The sequence below is a fragment of the Rattus norvegicus genome, chromosome 1 (genome assembly GCF_036323735.1).
Source record: "Rattus norvegicus strain BN/NHsdMcwi chromosome 1, GRCr8, whole genome shotgun sequence".
Lineage (NCBI taxonomy): Eukaryota > Metazoa > Chordata > Mammalia > Rodentia > Muridae > Rattus > Rattus norvegicus.
The window spans coordinates 54,865,640-54,883,913 of NC_086019.1; the positions used below are offsets into that span (position 1 = coordinate 54,865,640).

Below are 18,274 nucleotides of genomic sequence, written 5' to 3' on the forward strand. Positions count from 1 at the left end.
TCTTAGTGCTGCACACCCAATCACGTCTCTGCATCTGTTCATGCACTCTATCTTCGGGGTACACCTGATCCAACCCCTTTTGGAATCCACTTCCACTCGTCATATTTTCCTACTTACAACATTCATTTCATCAAACACCCTTGATTCATTTTCATCAATGATATCCTTATCCATAATTTGAGAGCGGTGTTTTAAAATAATTTTTAAGGCTGGAGAGATGGCTCAGATGTTAAAAGCACTGGTTGCTCTTCCAGAGGTCCTGAGTTCAAATCCCAGCAACCACATGGTGTTCACCACCATCTGTAATGGAATCTGATGTCCTCTTCTGTCATGCAGGCATATATAGAGCACTCATGTTTAAATAAATAAATCTTACAAAATAATTAAATAGAAAACACGTTTTTATTTAAGACCCAGGCAGAAGGACCACGAGTCAGAATGAATAACCATGGGCTGAAGCCTCATTTTTGATTCTGCTCAGCCTCCTGCTCCTGCCCACTGTGCTGTCTGTCTGACCGTCCCCATCATCTGAGTTCACGGTTCGGGCTCTGCACGACAGTGCCGTTGCCACCTTTACAATGAAAGGACAAAGTGCCAGGCATCTCCTGTCAGGTACAAGCTTCTTAACCAGAGACCAACGTCACTGCTTATCATAATGCAGAACCAAAGAAAAAGAAAACTGTCATTTCCTGTTTGGATTTTGCCTAATGACTATAAAAAAATTCTTATTCATCATCCACATAGTTCACCCAGTACCGACTTGCTGTCTTGGCCTCCTATAGTGAATGAAAGAGGAAAAAAAAAATAACAGGTATTCACGTGAACTCTTTCGTTGTTCTCAACAATACACTCTGAGGGTTGCACTGTGCGCTAACTTTGCTAACACACAGTCACCCAGAGTCATTGGCTCCAAGTCATCCAGGGAGCTGAAAGCCATTAGAAATCTATCCATTCCTCCCTGGTGCCTACCATTAGCCTGACATCTCCCATCCTTCATCTCTAGGCTGCTGGCCCATCTAATCTCCAGCCCGGAAGTCCTCAGAAATCTCACACTTGCTGGCATCCTGTTCTGCCCCGCCTCCCGGCCTTCCACCATCTCCTGCTCTCCTCTGTCCTTTGATCTCATGGACAGCTACAGCAGCCTCCACCCAGCACAGGCAGAGAGAAAACAGGAACCTACCACCACGGGATGGGTCTGGATCACGTGTGCAAGGGTCAGGGGTGCTGTAGCTCTGGGGTCTGGGGTCACCCCGGCAGGAGCAAGCTTGCCCCTCTTGTGTTCGGAAAGCTTGCTCCTAAAGCAAAGAGAGGAGAGATTCTCTTAGAGATGACATTCAGACTGTTTACTGTTCACAAAGTCAAAGTGCTGTTAACACCAGTGCAGGAGAAAGGGCTTTCCTCCACTTTATTCATCTTTAAGACATTAACTTTGTTTGGATTACAGACTTCCTCAATGTAGTCTAAGAATTTAATACAATTTAATGTGTATGAACGCTTTGCCTGCATCCATAAACCTCATGCATGCCATGCCCATGGATGCCAGAAGGGGGCACTAGATCCCCTGGAACTGGAGTAGTAAGCAGTTGTGAGTTGCCCTGTGGGTGTAGGGAATTGAACCTGGGTCCTCTGTAAGAGCAGCCAGTGGATACATATAATCAAATGTGGTATGTTTTAAGGAGGCTTTCACCCAACAACTATGAGACTTAACCATTTCACTCCCAGAATGGTTCCTCTCTCACTGGGCTCTGAACATTGCTCTCGTGGTGTGTCTGCCATATTGTGTATCAGCCATGGGCTATCTAACTTCTTTTTCAGTAACTTGAACCCACAAGGACATTTTGGCACAGACTGGAATTGACCGCGAACAAAATCACAATAACCCTAAAACTAACAAATTCGATAAAGTTTGGCACTACCTTGGCAGATGGTTTGAGAGCCAGATGCTAAGACGGCGCCTGCTTCTAGAGCCTTCTTCCGATCCTCATCAAAGGTCCTTGTCAGAGAAATGGAATCAAATGGCAAAAAGCAAGGGCATGTGTGTGCAAGTGTGTATCTATGTGTATCTGTGTATGTCCACACATGCTTGCATGTGAGGGTATATAACTACATGTATCTGTGTGTTTGTGTGTGTGTGTGTGTGTGTGTGTGAGTCCACACATGCTCACATGTGAGGACATATATCTACATGTATCTGTGTGTGTGTGTGTGTGAGTCCACACACACTAGCATGTGAGGGCATATATCTGTGTGTATCTGTGTATGTCCACACATGCTCGCATGTGAGGGTATATAACTACATATATCTGTGTGTTTGTGTGTGTGTGTGTGTGTGTGTGAGTCCACACATGCTCACATGTGAGGGTATATATCTACATGTATCTCTGTGTGTGTGTGTGTGTGTGTGTGTGTGTGTGTGAGAGAGAGAGAGAGAGAGAGAGAGAGAGAGAGAGAATCCACATATGCTAACATGTGAGGGCATATATCTATGTGTATCTGTGTATTCCACACATGCTCACATGTGAGGGTATATATCTAAATGTATCTGTGTGTGTGTGTGAGAGAGAGAGAGAGAGAGTCCACACATGCTCACATGTGAGGGCATATATCTACATGTATCTGTGTGTGTGTGTGTGTGAGTCCACACATGCTCACATGTGAGGACATATATCTACATGTATCTGTGTGTGTGTGTGAGTCCACACACACTAACATGTGAGGGCATATATCTGTGTGTATCTGTGTATGTCCACACATGCTCGCATGTGAGGGTATATAACTACATATATCTGTGTGTTTGTGTGTGTGTGTGTGTGTGTGAGTCCACACATGCTCAAATGTGAGGGTATATATCTACATGTATCTCTGTGTGTGTGTGTGTGTGTGTGTGAGTCCACACATGCTCACATGTGAGGGTATATATCTACATGTATCTCTGTATCTCTGTGTGTGTGTGTGTGTGTGTGTGTGTGTGTGTGTGAGAGAGAGAGAGAGAGAGAGAGAGAGAGAGAGAGGGAGAGAGAGAGAGAGAGAGAATCCACATATGCTAACATGTGAGGGCATATATCTATGTGTATCTGTGTATTCCACACATGCTCACATGTGAGGGTATATATCTAAATGTATCTCTGTGTGTGTGTGTGAGAGAGAGAGAGAGAGAGTCCACACATGCTCACATGTGAGGGCATATATCTACATGTATCTGTGTGTGTGTGTGTGTGTGCATGTGTTTCTGTGTGTGTTTGTGTATGTGTATGACTGGGTCTCTATGTGTCTGTCTGTATGTCTGTGTATGTCTGCATGCATGTATCTGTGTGTGTGTGTGTGTGTAAATATCAGATATCCCAAAACTTGCATGAAGATCTAAAGAAATGAGAGATTTTTCTCTGCCAGTTATGTATGTGGGACTACTTTGTGTGGGTGGCTCCTGGGGCTCTCCTAGAGAAGAGTCCCACAGGATGATTCCTCAAAGTCAGGCAGCCGAGTCAAAGAACCCTGGCCCTGCCTGCTGCAGCCATGGTACTGCAAAGGAAGCCACAAGAATGGCATCCATGTCACTTTGGAGACCAGAAATCAGGGTGGCTCTAGAATGGACAGGAACACTGGATCTCACCCATCAACACCTGCATGATGCCAGAGCCTGAGCAGCACCAGAGGCTCTCCTGTGTTGCCTGAAATAATCTGGCCAGAAAGCTGTGTTGATTTACTTTTTAGATTTATTTTATGTGTATGAATGTTTTCTCACCAGGTATGTATACCACATGCATGCTTAATGTTCTCAGTGGCAGAAGAGGGCGTCTGATCCGCTGGAACAGGAGTCATGGATAATTGTGAGTGCTGGAAGTTTACCTTGGTTCTTCTGCAAGAATTAGGGCTTTTAACCCCTGAGCCATTTCCCCAGCAAGCTGCTTCTAAAGGACAAGGTGTATGATAGTGTCATTCTAGGTTACAAGGTGCTGTGCTGAAATGCCCATTCTCCTCATTACACTCAATCTAGAAAGGATTCCAGACAGAAAAGCAGACGTTTGTTACCAAAGTAGCTCAGGACTGGAGGGAGCGTCCTATTGGAAGGCTCGACCAAGCCTCACTAAGCTGGAGTGCAGTCAATGTGGCTGTCCACAAAACCACCCTGCAGGGCATCAGGGGCCAGACTGAGGCTGGACAGGGAGCATTTACTCAGACAGCACTCACAGTGAATAATCCTACATCCGAGGCTCCCTGTGATTTGCTGTCTTACACAAGTGTCTGAACCTAGGGAGCATCTAACAGGACAAGCAGGAGTTGACTCTAACCTGGCATGACCAGTGAGGACTGGCTAACAGCCTGCAGCCCTCCATTTCCCCCTTATGAGATTACTGGTCAGGAGAGTGAGGAACCGGGTATGGACTAGATCCCAGTCACAACTGATACATAAACGGGAAGGACATTAAAAGAGCTGGTATCACAGGGTTTACATCCCTGAACTGAGTCCTTCAACAGCCCAAAGTGGAGGTGTCATCGTGTACTCAATGTGAGGTGATGAAACACACTGAGCGTTGTTGAGATGGGAGAAGGAGACACAGTCGAGCCCACCTGTGTCAACAAGCGCCGGCAACCAAGCCTCAGTGGGGACCAAGGAGTGAATGTGTACAGAAGAGAAACTGCAGGCATGGGGTGTAGCTCAGTGGTATAGCATTTGCCTGATTTTGGAAAGATCCTAGGTTCAACCCCAGCACAGTAATAACAGTTAAAATTAATCAGTCAATCAGTTAATCAATAAATTATAGATAGTTGATTAATAATCAATTAAGTCCCCCCCTATGGGGTTTCTCTGTGTCACTCTGACTGTCCTGAAACTCACTCTACAGACCAGGCTGGCCTCGATAAAACTAAAAGAATCTCACGGGGTGTCTCCCATGAGTAGGGGGTGGCAGGCAGGAGATGACAGGTCACACACCTGAACTCAGGAATGAAAGCCTGTTATGGAGTTTGGAGGCAGCAGGGGTAGGCACCTGCCCAACCCAGGGTCCCTGGGAAAGACAGTGGAGAAAGTGGTCTGAGGCTGGCAGAGACCCAAAGTGGGAGGGAACATGGGGGTGGAACCCGAATTACCTACTTCTCACTCTCCCCCACCCTGAATTCTTCTAATGTCACGGTATAGTTCTGTTTATAGTTCTGTTATTTACTCATTTGCTTTGGCAAGTACCTCATTTCTGACCTTTTTTTTTATTTATTTAGTGCACGTGTGTGTGTGTGTGTGTGTGTGTGCACTTCATGCATGTATGTGCATGCATGTGTGTACACATGTGAGTATGTGCGTGTGTGTGCATGCACGTGTGTATTTGTCCATGTGTGTGCATACACATGCATGTGTGTGTCTGTGTATATGTGTGTATGTGTGCACATATATATGCACATGCCTGCATGTGTGTGCATGTGTATATGTGTGTATACACACATATGTATATACGCATGTGTGCATGTGTGTGCATATACATGCACATGTGTGTGTGTACAGGTATGCATGCACATGCCTCTGTGTGTGTGTGTGTGTGTGTGCACATATATATGCACATGCCTGCATGTGTGTGCATGTGTATATGTGTGTGTATACACACATATGTATATACGCATGTGTGCATGTGTGTGCATATACATGCACATGTGTGTGTGTACAGGTATGCATGCACATGCCTCTGTGTGTGTGTATGTGTGTGTGTGCGTGTGTGTGTGTGCACATATATATGCACATGCCTGCATGTGTGTGCATGTGTATATGTGTGTGTATACACACATATGTATATACCCATGTGTGCATGTGTGTGCATATACATGCACATGTGTGTGTGTACAGGTATGCATGCACATGCCTCTGTGTGTGTGTGTGTGTGTGTGTGTGTGTGTGTGTGTGTGTGTGTGTACAGGATATATGGAAATCAGAGGGCAACTTGTGGGAGTTGATTCTCTTTTCCCACCATGTGGGTCCTGGGGGGATCTCAGGTTGTCGGGCCTGCAACAAGCCCTTCTGCCCACTGAGCCATCTCCCTGGGCCTGTACACATCACTTTGATGACTCACATGCCACACAGGGTCACTTGGTGTCTTCCTGTCTTCAAGTGAGGACTTCTCTGTGGACTTCCTGGGCTCTGGCACTTCAAAAATCGGAGGGCAGGTCCTGCTCGAGGCTGCTGGCCAGGGCCTGGGGAGTCCTCCTCCCCTGGTTCTCTTGGTGGAACATCTGCCTGTGTATGGCCCCTTGGAACCATGTAATCAAGCTTGGGAAGGAAAAACACTTGCATTTTGTCATCATGATCGAGAACATGAGAAATGGATTTAGATCAGAACTGGGGTGATAATGATCTACATATTCACATTTGAAATGTTTTGCTGTCTAATGTGTGTCACTATATAAAAAAACTACACCTTATCACCAACAGCTACCACTTGGGTCTGCCTTCACACTTGCTACGGGAATCCATCTCTTCTCCATAACCGGGCCTATTGACCCGGTGTAGTTCAGGAAAGAGCAGAAGACCAGAGGAGGTGGGGTGCTCCGAGCTTTGTACTGTTTTTCAAGGTAGACTTGATAATTTTCTTTTGAGACAGAGTCCTCAGGTATCCCAGGTTGGTCTCAAACGCACTGTATAGCCTAGGATGACTCTGAGCTCTCAATTTTCCTGCCTCTACCTCTCCAAATGCTAAGATTACAGTTTCTTGCCACCATCCCCTGTTTACATGATGCTGGAGTTGAGGCCCAAGGTTTCCTGTGTGCTCGGCAAGGACTCTATTAACTCAACTGCAGCTCTACCCCTGGACTTAAGATTTTACCTCACTGCAACCCAAATGGGCCTATTTTGCTGTCCCTGGGCATGGCTACAAAAGATCCTGATTTGAGTAACAATTCCAGGAACTGGATCTTGCAGCCAGGAGACAGTATACATCCCACCCCAGCTCCCTCTGTACCTCCCAAAGCTCTACCCAAGCAGGATGGATGCCGTTGGTGCTACCCCTGGCCCACAGGACACTGACCAGGCTTCTAGCTCTGTGCTGAGCATCCATCTCTGCAAAGCGACCATCTCTCTCCAGCAGTCTGCTCGGGTGGTACCAAACCGAGAAAAGCAAACACAGAGGAAGCTGTCAGGCTCAGCACCCCTTGAGTACACAGAGGCTGCAGTCACATGTCCTCAGGCTGGATGCCGCAGTTGGTTGGGTGATCCTGCAGGAGGCCACACTGACAAGACAGCTCTCACAAAGCATGCAGTTATACAGTATAAGTAGCCTGGATTTCAGAGGGCATCCTTACGATGTATTAAAAATAAAGTTTGTCGTAAAAATGGGCGTATTCCGGGAGAGCCTGCAGCTGAAGGAGCACACTATGGTAGAGGGAAGGCTTATAAGATAGTACGCTCTGAAATGGCTGACTGCATTCTTTAATGGACCCTACTAGCTTCCCCAGGCCTAGTTGCAGGTCTGCAGTGAGTGGTGAGGGCTGCCTGCCTTTATAAAGATGCTGTTACAAACACACGTCCCACACTGCTCATCATGGGGGAAAGGTGCACCTGGTACTCAGTGTTCCTCACCTGCGAGGGGCAACAGACACATGGGATACTGTGCATCCGTGTGTGTACATGTGTGCCTGAGCATGTGTGCATGTGTGTGCATGGAAGAGTGTTTGTAGAGGTGTGTGCAAACGTGTATACACTGTGTGCGTGGGGAGGGAACTTCTTTAATATCTTTGGCTAGCTCCAGAAACCAGGAGAAACTCGAATAAACCTTGGCTCTGTCCTAGGTTAAAGTATAGACTTCATTGTGGTCTCAGGAACATCCCTCTATTAACGTCCTCCTGGGAGTTCTTATGTGGTTCCCAGACCAGCTCTGTGAGAATCCAGGGTTACCGAATTGGGACTATTTTTCTGTCTGTTTTTATGAGACAAGGTCTCACTACATAGCCCCAGCTGGCCTAGTTCTAACTATGTAGGTCAAGCTGGCCTCAAACTCACAGAGACCTGCCTGCTTCTGCCTCTGAGTTGTTGGGATTAAAGGTCTCTGTGTTACTTTGCCAGGCCCTGGCACTATTTGTGAGGTCCTAGGCTTGAGAACCAATAAGTAACCACTCTGTTACTTGGCTGAGGAGTGCAGCCATAGCCAAGGTCTGTGGACACTTTCCATTGCTTCCTGTGTTGTCCCTGATGTGCCCAGAACACCTGAGGCAAAGAATTAGGCCACCCATGCCCGAGGGGCTCAGCTGAGCTCACAACACAGCTGGGATCTCAGGGCTAATCTGCGGGGTCACCAGGGAGCAAAGGCAAGCAGTCTGGGCTGGATTCAGCTGAACTAGGACAGGACAGGTGACATTTGTCTTTGTACACAGGGAACAACAAACACCTAGGTAGAAGCCCACAGTCTTTAATCAGTTGGGAACAACTGTTTGACAAACTGCTTTCCTTGGAGAAGACCTGCCTGTGGGTGGATGCTCGCTAATTAGGACCCTGGGTGGCTCCTTTGAGGGAACTGCAGCTGGAGAATGTAACTCACTGTCAGAGTCCCAGGGTTACTTGCTCTGTGTGCACCAGGGGTGGGTGGGAGAGGGCTGTCACACAAGGCCTCCTAGAGGTTGAAGCCAGCCTCAGAGGGTGGCCATCTCCCATTTCCGGGAGAGTAAGGAGGGAGGGAGGGAGGCACAAATGTGAGCGGGAGCTGCAGAAAGCTGCTTACTTGATGCAGGCAGAGACAAAGCTGACTCTCAGAGTAAGCTTAGACTGGAGCAGAATGCAACTTCCTTTTCCCTCAGTGGGGTGCCAGAAGTCACTTACATTCTCAAGAACCCCCAATCTTTAAGTCCCTCTGTGCTCTATGTAAGAAAAAATAAACCATAGTGCCAACTTCAGAAAAGAAGGAAGAAAATGGAGGATTTCTGCAAACACACCCTTCCATCGTCTCTTTAACCTAAAACTTGAAGCTCTTGTTACTTTACCAAAGTAATAGAAGTAATTTATGGGGTTGAGGATTTAGCTCAGTGGTAGAGCGCTTGCCTAGCAAGGACAAGGCCCTGGGTTCGGTCCTCAGCTGGGGGGGGGGGTAATTTACACTTCCAGGTCATGTAAATTAAATACCGCAGTGGTCTGTACACAGTTCCGTGCCCTGGAAAGGGCAGGTCTTTAACCCACTGGGCTGTGAGCATGAAGTTATTAGGGTATCAGTGTTCAAGTGGCCCTGTCCTTGGCTTCAGCCCCCTCATATGTGAGATGGGAATGGGCAGATTGGCTTTGTGGTCTGGACCTGATGTGTTCCCATGACTGTGCTGATTGGCTTAATCCAGACAGAGAGAATATTTTGATGGCACTGAAAGAAGTTCTGCGGGAAGTTGTGGCAGTGGGCAGGGACGGGACCCCAAGGGCTGTTGGATCTGGGGCTCACACGGGGGGGGGGGGGGGGGGCTTAGAGGTGGGCCTGGTAGCACTCCCAGACCAGACAGCAGTTGCTGTTTCCCTCATTCGAGCTGATTAAAGGACACCAGAGAACAACTTACTCCTTAAATTGCAACAACAAAGGCTCGCCTTCTCTGTTCAATCAAAACAACTCTGCTGCCTGATTCAAATGCTAATAGTGGGGCCAGAATTGGTCCCTAAATGAGGGAAACACTCCCCCAACACCACCCACCGCCCCACAAATGACCAGCTAGCGGTTTCTTTGCCACCAGAATCTGTTAAGCTTCTCCCAGGTGTATGCTCTGTTAAATGTTTCATGGGAAACAACCTAGTGGCAGGAGAACAAATTTCCCAGAAGGGAGTGGGGGGTTGGGGTGGGGAGGCCTCCATCCACACAAGCCTCTGACTGGAAAAGAACTTGGTCTCCTGTAGGACCTCCTCCCAACGCAGCAGATACAGGGCATTTTAACAGGTTGGATGAAGCTTTTGAATGTTTCCAAGGAGGAAGACCACAGCCTCAGTTCATCACAGATTCTGATGGCCTCTGACCTGTGGACTCTGAATGAGGGACTGAGTTTCTCTGCTCTCTGGGAGGCAGCTCCCTATCAGTCAAGGACATTGGCAGACAGAGCCTGCTTGCTTTCCTGAGCTCAACAGGGCAGGCCAGAGTCAGACCGGACCAAGTTCAACTTCTAGGTGGCAACTCAGGCTACGTCCTGGACCGTGCACTGGGGTTCACTGCATCCTTGTCAGTTTGGGGACAGTGAGGGCAGTGGCTGCATCTCCATGCAGTTGCAGAAAGGTGCATGCAGACTATGGAGAGGCTGCCTCTGCCTTCGGCACTGCGTGTTTGCTTGTAAATCTCTACATTACCTCTGCCTAGTCTGTTACTCACAAACGATGTTCACTTTGACCTCACACACTCCCACCCCACTTAGCTGTTCTGCCTCCAGGGAACGGTGCACAGAGGCCCTGCTGGGGCACAGGTAAGTTTGCGACCATCCTAGTACGTGCGTGGTCATTGCTGGAGTGGGTACTGCATTCAAGCTCACACCAAGAAGCTTCAGTGATTTCCCCACCCTGGGTAGACTATGAAGCCCTGGCCTGGACTCTGCCTTTTCCTTCCCACATTCCTCCGCCGCCTCACAGGGTGGCAGGGCCTTCGTCTGAAGGCTGTTTGGTAGTGACAGTTCTTTGGTGAACAAAAGCAGTTAAGGTGACCGTAAGGGGACTGAGAAGCAGTCGCTAAGTCCCTGACCTATGTGGGCTTAGAGGGGGGCAGGAGGGGGTGAGGAAGGAAGGAGCAAAGAATGAAGAAGGGAGGGAGGGGAGGGAAGGGGAAGGGAGAGGGGGAAAAAACCTAGGTACAGTGGTTCCCATCATAATCCAGTGGGATTTTGAGTTTGGGCTGCAGAATGACCCAACCCCTACCCCCAAGATGCTGTCTCCTAGGGGAAGGGAACTTACCTTCGGGAGAATTCCATGTTAGCAAGGGAGGTGAAATACATCTGATACAACCTGCTAAGATATGTCTCGCTTTGGGAATCCGTCTTCGTCTTACACATAATCTTGCTCTGTAAAATGCATTTCGCCACCGTGAGCACATCTTTTTTTTTTAAAGATTTATTTATTTATTATTTATTTTATGTATACAAGCACAGCATAGCTGTCTTCAGACACACCAGAAGAGGGCATCAGATCCCATTACAGATGGTTGTGAGCTACCATGTGGTTGCTGGGAATTGAACTCAGGACCTCTGGAAGAGCAGTCAGTGCTCTTAACCGCTGAGCCATCTCTCCAGCCCGAGCACATCTTTTATACTCACAATCCACCTAGCAGCTAGCATTTGAATTTGTCAAGAATGGGACACAGACCCCTTAGGACTACCCTGGTATAGACTGGCAAGCCAGCCACATGTGGTAGCTGTCCCCTGTCCCGCTTTTCATGATGGTTAAGAGGTCACACGTACTCTCTCCAGTTTCGGTTTATAGTACCTGTGGTGTGTGGACATTTCGCCCTTGTGTTCCTCCCCAACCTCACATTCCTGGAGGTGTGATGTTATTACTTAAGCTATTCTGCCTTCACCTCAAAGGACAGCACCAAGAGACGGAGCACGGTGGGGGCTGGGGGGAGCTCAAGGGTACCAGCCCAGCACTGGAAAGACCAAATGTCATTTTTTAATAACAGCTAAAGGTAACGGCCAGTGTGTTGTTTAGGATAGTATTTTAAAAACCTAAACACACTGTTATGAACTACACCACTCTTTAAAAATATTATCTAATATCTAAATATTTACTCTTTTTATTTTTCAGTGCTGGGGTGTCAAACCCAGGGCTTCAAGCCTACTGAACCTCTACTCAAAACACTGGGCCATATCCCCATGCTAGAAATTGCTTTAGAAAAGACAACAAAAGCAAACGGTATACACAATTCAATTGCAAATGACAGACCACTAGGTGGGAGGATGGTCTAAAAATAAGAAAACAGACCTTGAAATTGTGAGACTGTGAATCTGGAGGGAAGGGTGGATGGAAACGCCTGAGCTGAGGGAGCGTGCCAGCCCCTAAGGCTGAGGTAGATAAACATGCTTGTGCGTGTGTGTGTGTGTGTGTGTGTGTGTGTGTGTGTGTGTGTGTGTGTACAGACATCCCTCACTGAGACCTCAACCTTTTACAAGGCTAAAGTTGTTCTCAAGGCCCAACAGGGGAGAGATCACCCAAAGATGAGGCAGAGCCTCACACCTCACCTCCTCAGGTCCTCGATACGATCTCCAGGCAGTTTCCCACTGTTGGCATCTTTTTCTCCATTCCGTGAGCCGATCCAGAAGAGTCTTGGAAGAAAACAGGAGAAGTCTTCTTACAAATGTCCTCCCACGGGCCCTTTGCATCAAGCCTGGCAGCCATGTCCTGGCCCCTCATGTCACCTCTGTCACCTCATGACAGCCCCGCCCTCAGTGCAGGACTCCAGGCTGTGTCCACCCTCACTCAGAGAAGTGAGATGGTTAGACACCCCCCACCTCAGGCTGGAGTAAGTTAAGTCAGACCATCAGAGAGAAAGTGGGACAAAGTGATGAGAGATGGGAACAACGGAAGAGGGAAGAGATCTTGGACTCTGAGTGCCACACTAAGATACACATAAACACTTCCTGCAGGGGCTGGGAGGGAGAGCAAGAAAAACCTGAAGCAACGGAACTCAGTGAGAATACAAGACACAAGGTCAACATGCCATTTAGAAGCAAATAGATCGTCTGTAGAAACCCAACGAAGCACACAGAACACACGCTTCAAAGTTATACACTGTCGCTGAAGAAATCAAATATCTAACTATTAAAGAAAACAACAACAGCTAACCACGTTCATGGATGGCATGTATTTAGTAAAATAGATTTATAGGCAAACACAATTCATACCAAGAGTCCAGCCAAGAGCTGAGGAGACGTCTCAGGGGGTTAAGCAGCGCCAGTCTCACGAACCTAGTTCAAATCCCGGAGCCCACTTGCAAAGCTTGTATCTGGGGGTGCACATGTCAGTGATGCACATCTGTAATCCCAGCATGCCTCAGGAAAACAGTGGGTGGAGTCAGGAAGACAGAAGCCATGGGCCACATAGCCTAGAGCACAGAACATTACAGCAGCAGGAGGAGGAAGACACAGCCTCAAAAAGGGACAGGCAAGATCAGTTGCCCTGTCACCTCCACATGCATTCTGTGGCAAGTGCATAAGTGTACACATGCTTGCACACACATACTAAATACATAAATAGTTTTAAAAAGATTCCATCCAAATCTTTATAAACATAGACTAGTGTACTCTAACCTGTATGGAAAAGTAAAAGCCAGAAAGAGGAGAAAAAGGCTGAAACAGAATTAAAAGGACAGGTGTCACCCTTCCAACAGGAAGGCTTACAACACAGCGTCACTGATGAGAACTGTATGACACACAGTCAGCTATCAGTAGCAAAGACACACACATTAATCAGGGGAAGAAACAGACCATCCACAATGCACCTATGAGCCGTGCCCACGTGATAACAAAGGCACACCCTTTCTCACCAATTGCACTTGAGCAAATGAGCAACCATGAACAAAAGTGCACACACACACACACACACACCCATGGTTAAAACAAACAAACAAAAACCCCAGCAAACTAGAAACCTGTCCAGAAGTGAGCAGGCTCCCCTTCCCCACCAGTCTACCCCCCACCCCCCACAGTCCGTCAATAGCTCCTGCCACCATGCCTCCCCACCATAATGAACTATGTCCCCTTAAGCCATGAGCCGAAATAAACCTCCGTTTAGTGGCTTTAACCTGGTTATTTTACCACAGCAATGGGGAGGGGCCACACACTAGGGAGTATCAGCAAGGGTGAAGGGAAGCCCCAGACATTTGCCTTCTAATCAACTCCTTTATACTCCCATATTTAATTCTCCCAACACTCCATCCCTTGGCCTTCTTTGTCATAGGATGAGACAGAGAATGAGGGCTCAGGGCCTGCTGATGCCACACAGCCTGTCAGGTACAGATTACCTCACAGGTTCTTGAGGTTGGCAGTTCCCAGAAGATTTGTTGTTTTGTTGTGTGCTCGCTCCTTCCTCCCCTCCCTCCTCTTCCCCTCCCCCTCTCTCCCTTCATCCCTCCCTCTCATCCCCATCCCTCCTTTCCCTCCTCATTCCTCTCTCTCCCCCTCCCTCCCTCTCTATCTTCCCTCCATCCCTCCCCTTTTCTCCCCTCTCCTTCCCTCTCTCTCCTTTCTCCCTCCTCTCTTCTCTCCTGTCTGTCCATCTCTGTCTCTGTTTCTCTCTGTCTCTCTCTGTGTGTCTTGTCTGTCTGTCTGTCTGTCTGTCTGTCTGTCTGTCTCTCTCTCTCTCTCTCTGAGACATTTCATGGTAAACTGTCAAATAGTGACAAAAAAGCAAAAACAAAAACAAAAAACAACCCTCTAAACTCCTAGAATTCTTTTATAAACAGAAAAATATGTAAACAGGGTGGAGGGAACAGAGACTAAGACTCAGCTATGAAATTAAGAGGAGAAATTCTGCGTGTGTCACAGTTCAGTCCACTAGGTTACCAGCCCTCCTCTGAGTTCAAGGAGGCCAAATACAGAGAAAATACATGGGAAACATACAGGAAGAAAGCCAGCCCTGTGGTATCTTCAAATTTAAACTTTGACTCTGAAGTGTTCTCTGCATGAGAACCTCCAGTCAAGGGTTCCCATGGGCTCAGCCCAGGGCTCCTGTGACGCGAATAGCCAGCCATTCAGAGCTGCATTAAACACCGAGGACACAGATCTTGGGGACGGAAATGCATCCTTCCTTGTAAAGTTAGCTGGCAGTTGCTCTCAGCATAATACCTGGGACACCCGGTGAAGAGGAAAAGGAAGTGGTCAAAGTCATGCTTTTTTGCAAACTTCAAAGGTCGCCCCTCCCCCCTCTTTACATTTTACTGTCTGGGGAGCTAACTTGTCTGCAGCTGTCCCTGTGTCCCTGTGTCAAACCTGCCTCCTCCTGGGCTCATAAACTACAGCAGGGAGGTGGGTACAGGTGTGGAAGGGGAAGAAAGAAGTGTCCTAGTGAAGTCCCTAACGCCTCTGGGAGTTGCTGAAGGCTCAGGGCCAGGCCCAGGGAGGCTAGAGAGGTGCCAAGCACACACAGCAGACCTTGTGCTGGATTCAATCCTGTGCTATACCTGCAATGAAGATCCTGTCCCCCAGCATAACAGGCCCTGTGTGTGCCTCCCAGTAAAAACCCCTTGCATACAGACCTCTGAGTCAAAGAACACTGGAAGCAGAGCAGCCACCAGAGATCTCAGATGCCTTACAGACTGGGTTCTGAGATGGGATACAAGCAGGCACGGGTACTGGATTTACACTCCTCACCAACAGAAATGAACCGAAAGTAGTGTGGTACACACCCCAATCCTAGCACTTGGGAGGCTACATGAAAGAACATGAGTCCCAAGCCAGCCTGGGCTACATAGTGAGCCCTCGTCTCTAGACACACAACACACACACACACATGCGCGCACCCACACAGAGAGAGAGAGAGAGAGACAGAGAGAGAGAGACAGAGAGAGAGAGACACTAACATGGACACAGAGAGACTGAGACAGACAGACACACAGAGACAGACACACAGAGACAGAGAGACACAAGGAGATTTTAAAAATCAAATATGTATGTTTGCCAGATAACAGGCTTATGTTGCTACAAGACTGCACACAAAACACTGACTCTTTTCCAATACAGAGAAACTGGTCATTTGGAAGAACCATTATATCTTACTTATTTGTACCAATGTCTTGAGGGAAAAGAGCGGAAAAGAGAAAACTGACTTATTTATAGCAATATTAAAGGGTTCACGTTGGTTTTATGGAGCAGATTAAAAACTGAACATGGTTACTTCTTGTGTACACCTTTATATTTATTATTAGAATTATTATGATTGAGTTTTTTTTTTAAGACAGGATTTCTCTGTGTGTAGCCCTGGCTGTTCTGGAACTTGCTCTGTAGACAAGGCTGGACTTGAATATTCACAGAGATCTACCTGCCTCTGCCTCACAAATGCCATGCACTGTGCACCATAGTACCCAGAAATTTTTTTTTTTGAAAATTTCACATTAATACAGTGTGTTCACCCTACCCTCTGCTGCCTCCCCTACCTTCTTTCCCCAGCTCCATTGCCTGATGGCCTCTTACTCTAACACACACACACACACACACACACACACACACACATACATACACATACACATATATATACACACACATACACATACACACATACACACATACACACACATATACACATACACACATACACACACATACACATACACACCTACACACACACACACACAAAACCTACCAAGTATGTTTTGCTCTGCTCGTATGTGTGTGTGACAAACATACTTCTGTGCTGGGGAGCTAAGCTTTGCCCCATGCTTTACCCCACACTAAGTGCTTTCTTTCTTCAGTGAGCTTCTGCCCAGGTCCTTTGCTGGCTCTGTGGTTTCCTCAGCTACGTGACATTTTTCTCAATGAAAAAGTCAGTCTGTGGAGCATGTCACCAAGGCCCTGATTCTTACACAGCCAGACCACGTGGTCAGAACAAACATATTTTGGATCATCTGAATCCCACCAAACACCCTCACATCCCCAACCCCTCCAACAGCCCCTAGTCTCCCCAGCCAAGCTCTGAAGACCAGGCTGGCCTCAAACCAGAGATCCACCTGCCTCTGCCTCTGCCTCTGCCTCCTGAATGCTCGGATTAAAGGTGTACTACCTCACCCAGAAGATCATCTGAATTCATAAGGTCCCTGGTGTCTAGCTGCAGGGAATCCCAAGGCCGGTTTCCCTTGGGGACAAGGCACATTTCGGCTAAGACTGAGGACACACCCGTTTGGCACTGACCCTATGGTCACAGCTTGTTCATTGCATCTGCAGGGTTTAAGCAAATCTACATCATTATCTGCCAGGCGCAGAATGTAAAGCCACCAGTGTCTGCTGAGAAGTCTGCACTCCCTCTTTCTATCTCTCTCGGACAATCAGCCATTGGAACTTCATGCATTTTACATTAGCTTGAGCGCACTAGACATGAGTGTAGAGTCACACATTTTTTTGTGTGAAATTAATGGAAAAGTTGTCAGCCTCTATTTATTCAGAAGCAGAGACACTAAAAGGAAAGAAAATCAAACAAGGAACTTATTTGAGGCTCCTCCTGGTTTTATTGACCATCCAGTCACTAAATACAAACATAACGAAAACCATCTCCTGAGATCAGATAGGAGCATGATCCTGTCTGAGAGCAGAATACCAGAAGTCCCGGAAAGCCACAGTCCCATTTGGCTTCTGTCTTTCCAGGTCATTAGTGCCATTTGTACTATGAAGGACTGTGGCACATCTCGGAGCCCTAGGATCCAACAGGGAGCAGAGTGGGGTTGCACAATATGAGAGACATACAGGGTCTGAGCCCCGGCATTTTGTCTGCCACAATTAGGTGACTGCCTAATAAAAGCCCCCAACGGCAGCTGGCGGGGAGGGAGAACCAACAGCTGGTTCCAAATCTGGCTAAGTGCCAGCAGATCTTATAGCAACAACTGCCCCATCTTCACAAGGCCAGTTCCTGTCCCTTGACACAGAACTTACAGGACAAATCTTAACAGCCCCAGTGGGTTCTGTTGAGTTTCTAGGTTTGGAAAGAAGACTTGCTTCCAAATGGACTGTTTGTTCATGATATGGCTGGATGGACTTGAGGGCATAGGAGGCTGCTGGCTGACTTTTGTTTGGGGGTGGGGGGTATTCAGAAGCATGAGTGGAACTCTCTTTTTCTTTAAATGGTCCTGAGGATTGAACCCAGGGCTTCACACATTCTGGGTGTGTGCTTGGTGTATCCACAGGGGGCCCTAAGTCTTCTCACATAAATGCCCCGAGTGAACCAGTGTTAGTGCATCTGACCAGCCAGGCTGCTGGCCTTGCACCCTTGAAGCAGAAGTTCTGAGCCCAACTGAGCCAGGGTGGGAAGCTAAAATGTGGAGCCATGGCTTTTTTGACTCAGTAATGCCCTCTAAGGCCCTCTGACCAGCACTCTCCACTCTGTCTACATAGGAAGGAATGGTCAAGTGATCAGTGTCACAGGTAACCCTTCTTTAACGGTATGACATAAGTACAGAAGCAGCTATGGCATTATCTGAAAACTGGATTTATTCTAACCGCAGCACGGAGGCTCGTCCTGGGAGACAGACGTCTCTCTTGACTCTGCTTTCATTTCCCATTCAACAGCTCAACCAAAACGGTTGTAAATGGCTCATGGCTTTCTTTCAAGTGGAAATAAGTCGCAGAGCTGAAAGGAAGCACTTTGTATACACTTTCTATA

The 18,274-nt window shown here is 47.6% G+C and overlaps 1 protein-coding gene across 5 annotated transcripts in view; it reads right to left on the minus strand.

The window, feature by feature from the left end:
* Positions 1–383: 383 nt before the first annotated feature.
* T2 (brachyury 2) overlaps positions 384–18,274 on the minus strand; it is a 66,310-nt gene continuing 48,419 nt past the window's right edge. For 3 of the 5 annotated variants that reach the window (XM_017589717.3, XM_063273754.1, XM_063273753.1), the window contains 6 exons: positions 12,151–12,234; positions 10,871–10,977; positions 7,005–7,065; positions 6,054–6,250; positions 1,181–1,295; positions 384–571 (listed from right to left, as the gene is read on the minus strand). In XM_017589717.3, the coding sequence (XP_017445206.1) occupies positions 434–571; positions 1,181–1,295; positions 6,054–6,250; positions 7,005–7,065; positions 10,871–10,977; positions 12,151–12,234 (702 nt within the window). In that variant the 3' untranslated portion in view covers positions 384–433. Of the gene's footprint in view, positions 777–1,180; positions 1,296–6,053; positions 6,251–7,004; positions 7,066–10,870; positions 10,978–12,150; positions 12,235–18,274 lie in introns of all 5 variants that reach the window. The other 2 variants (NM_001161835.2, NM_001419513.1) reach the window with 1 other exon arrangement.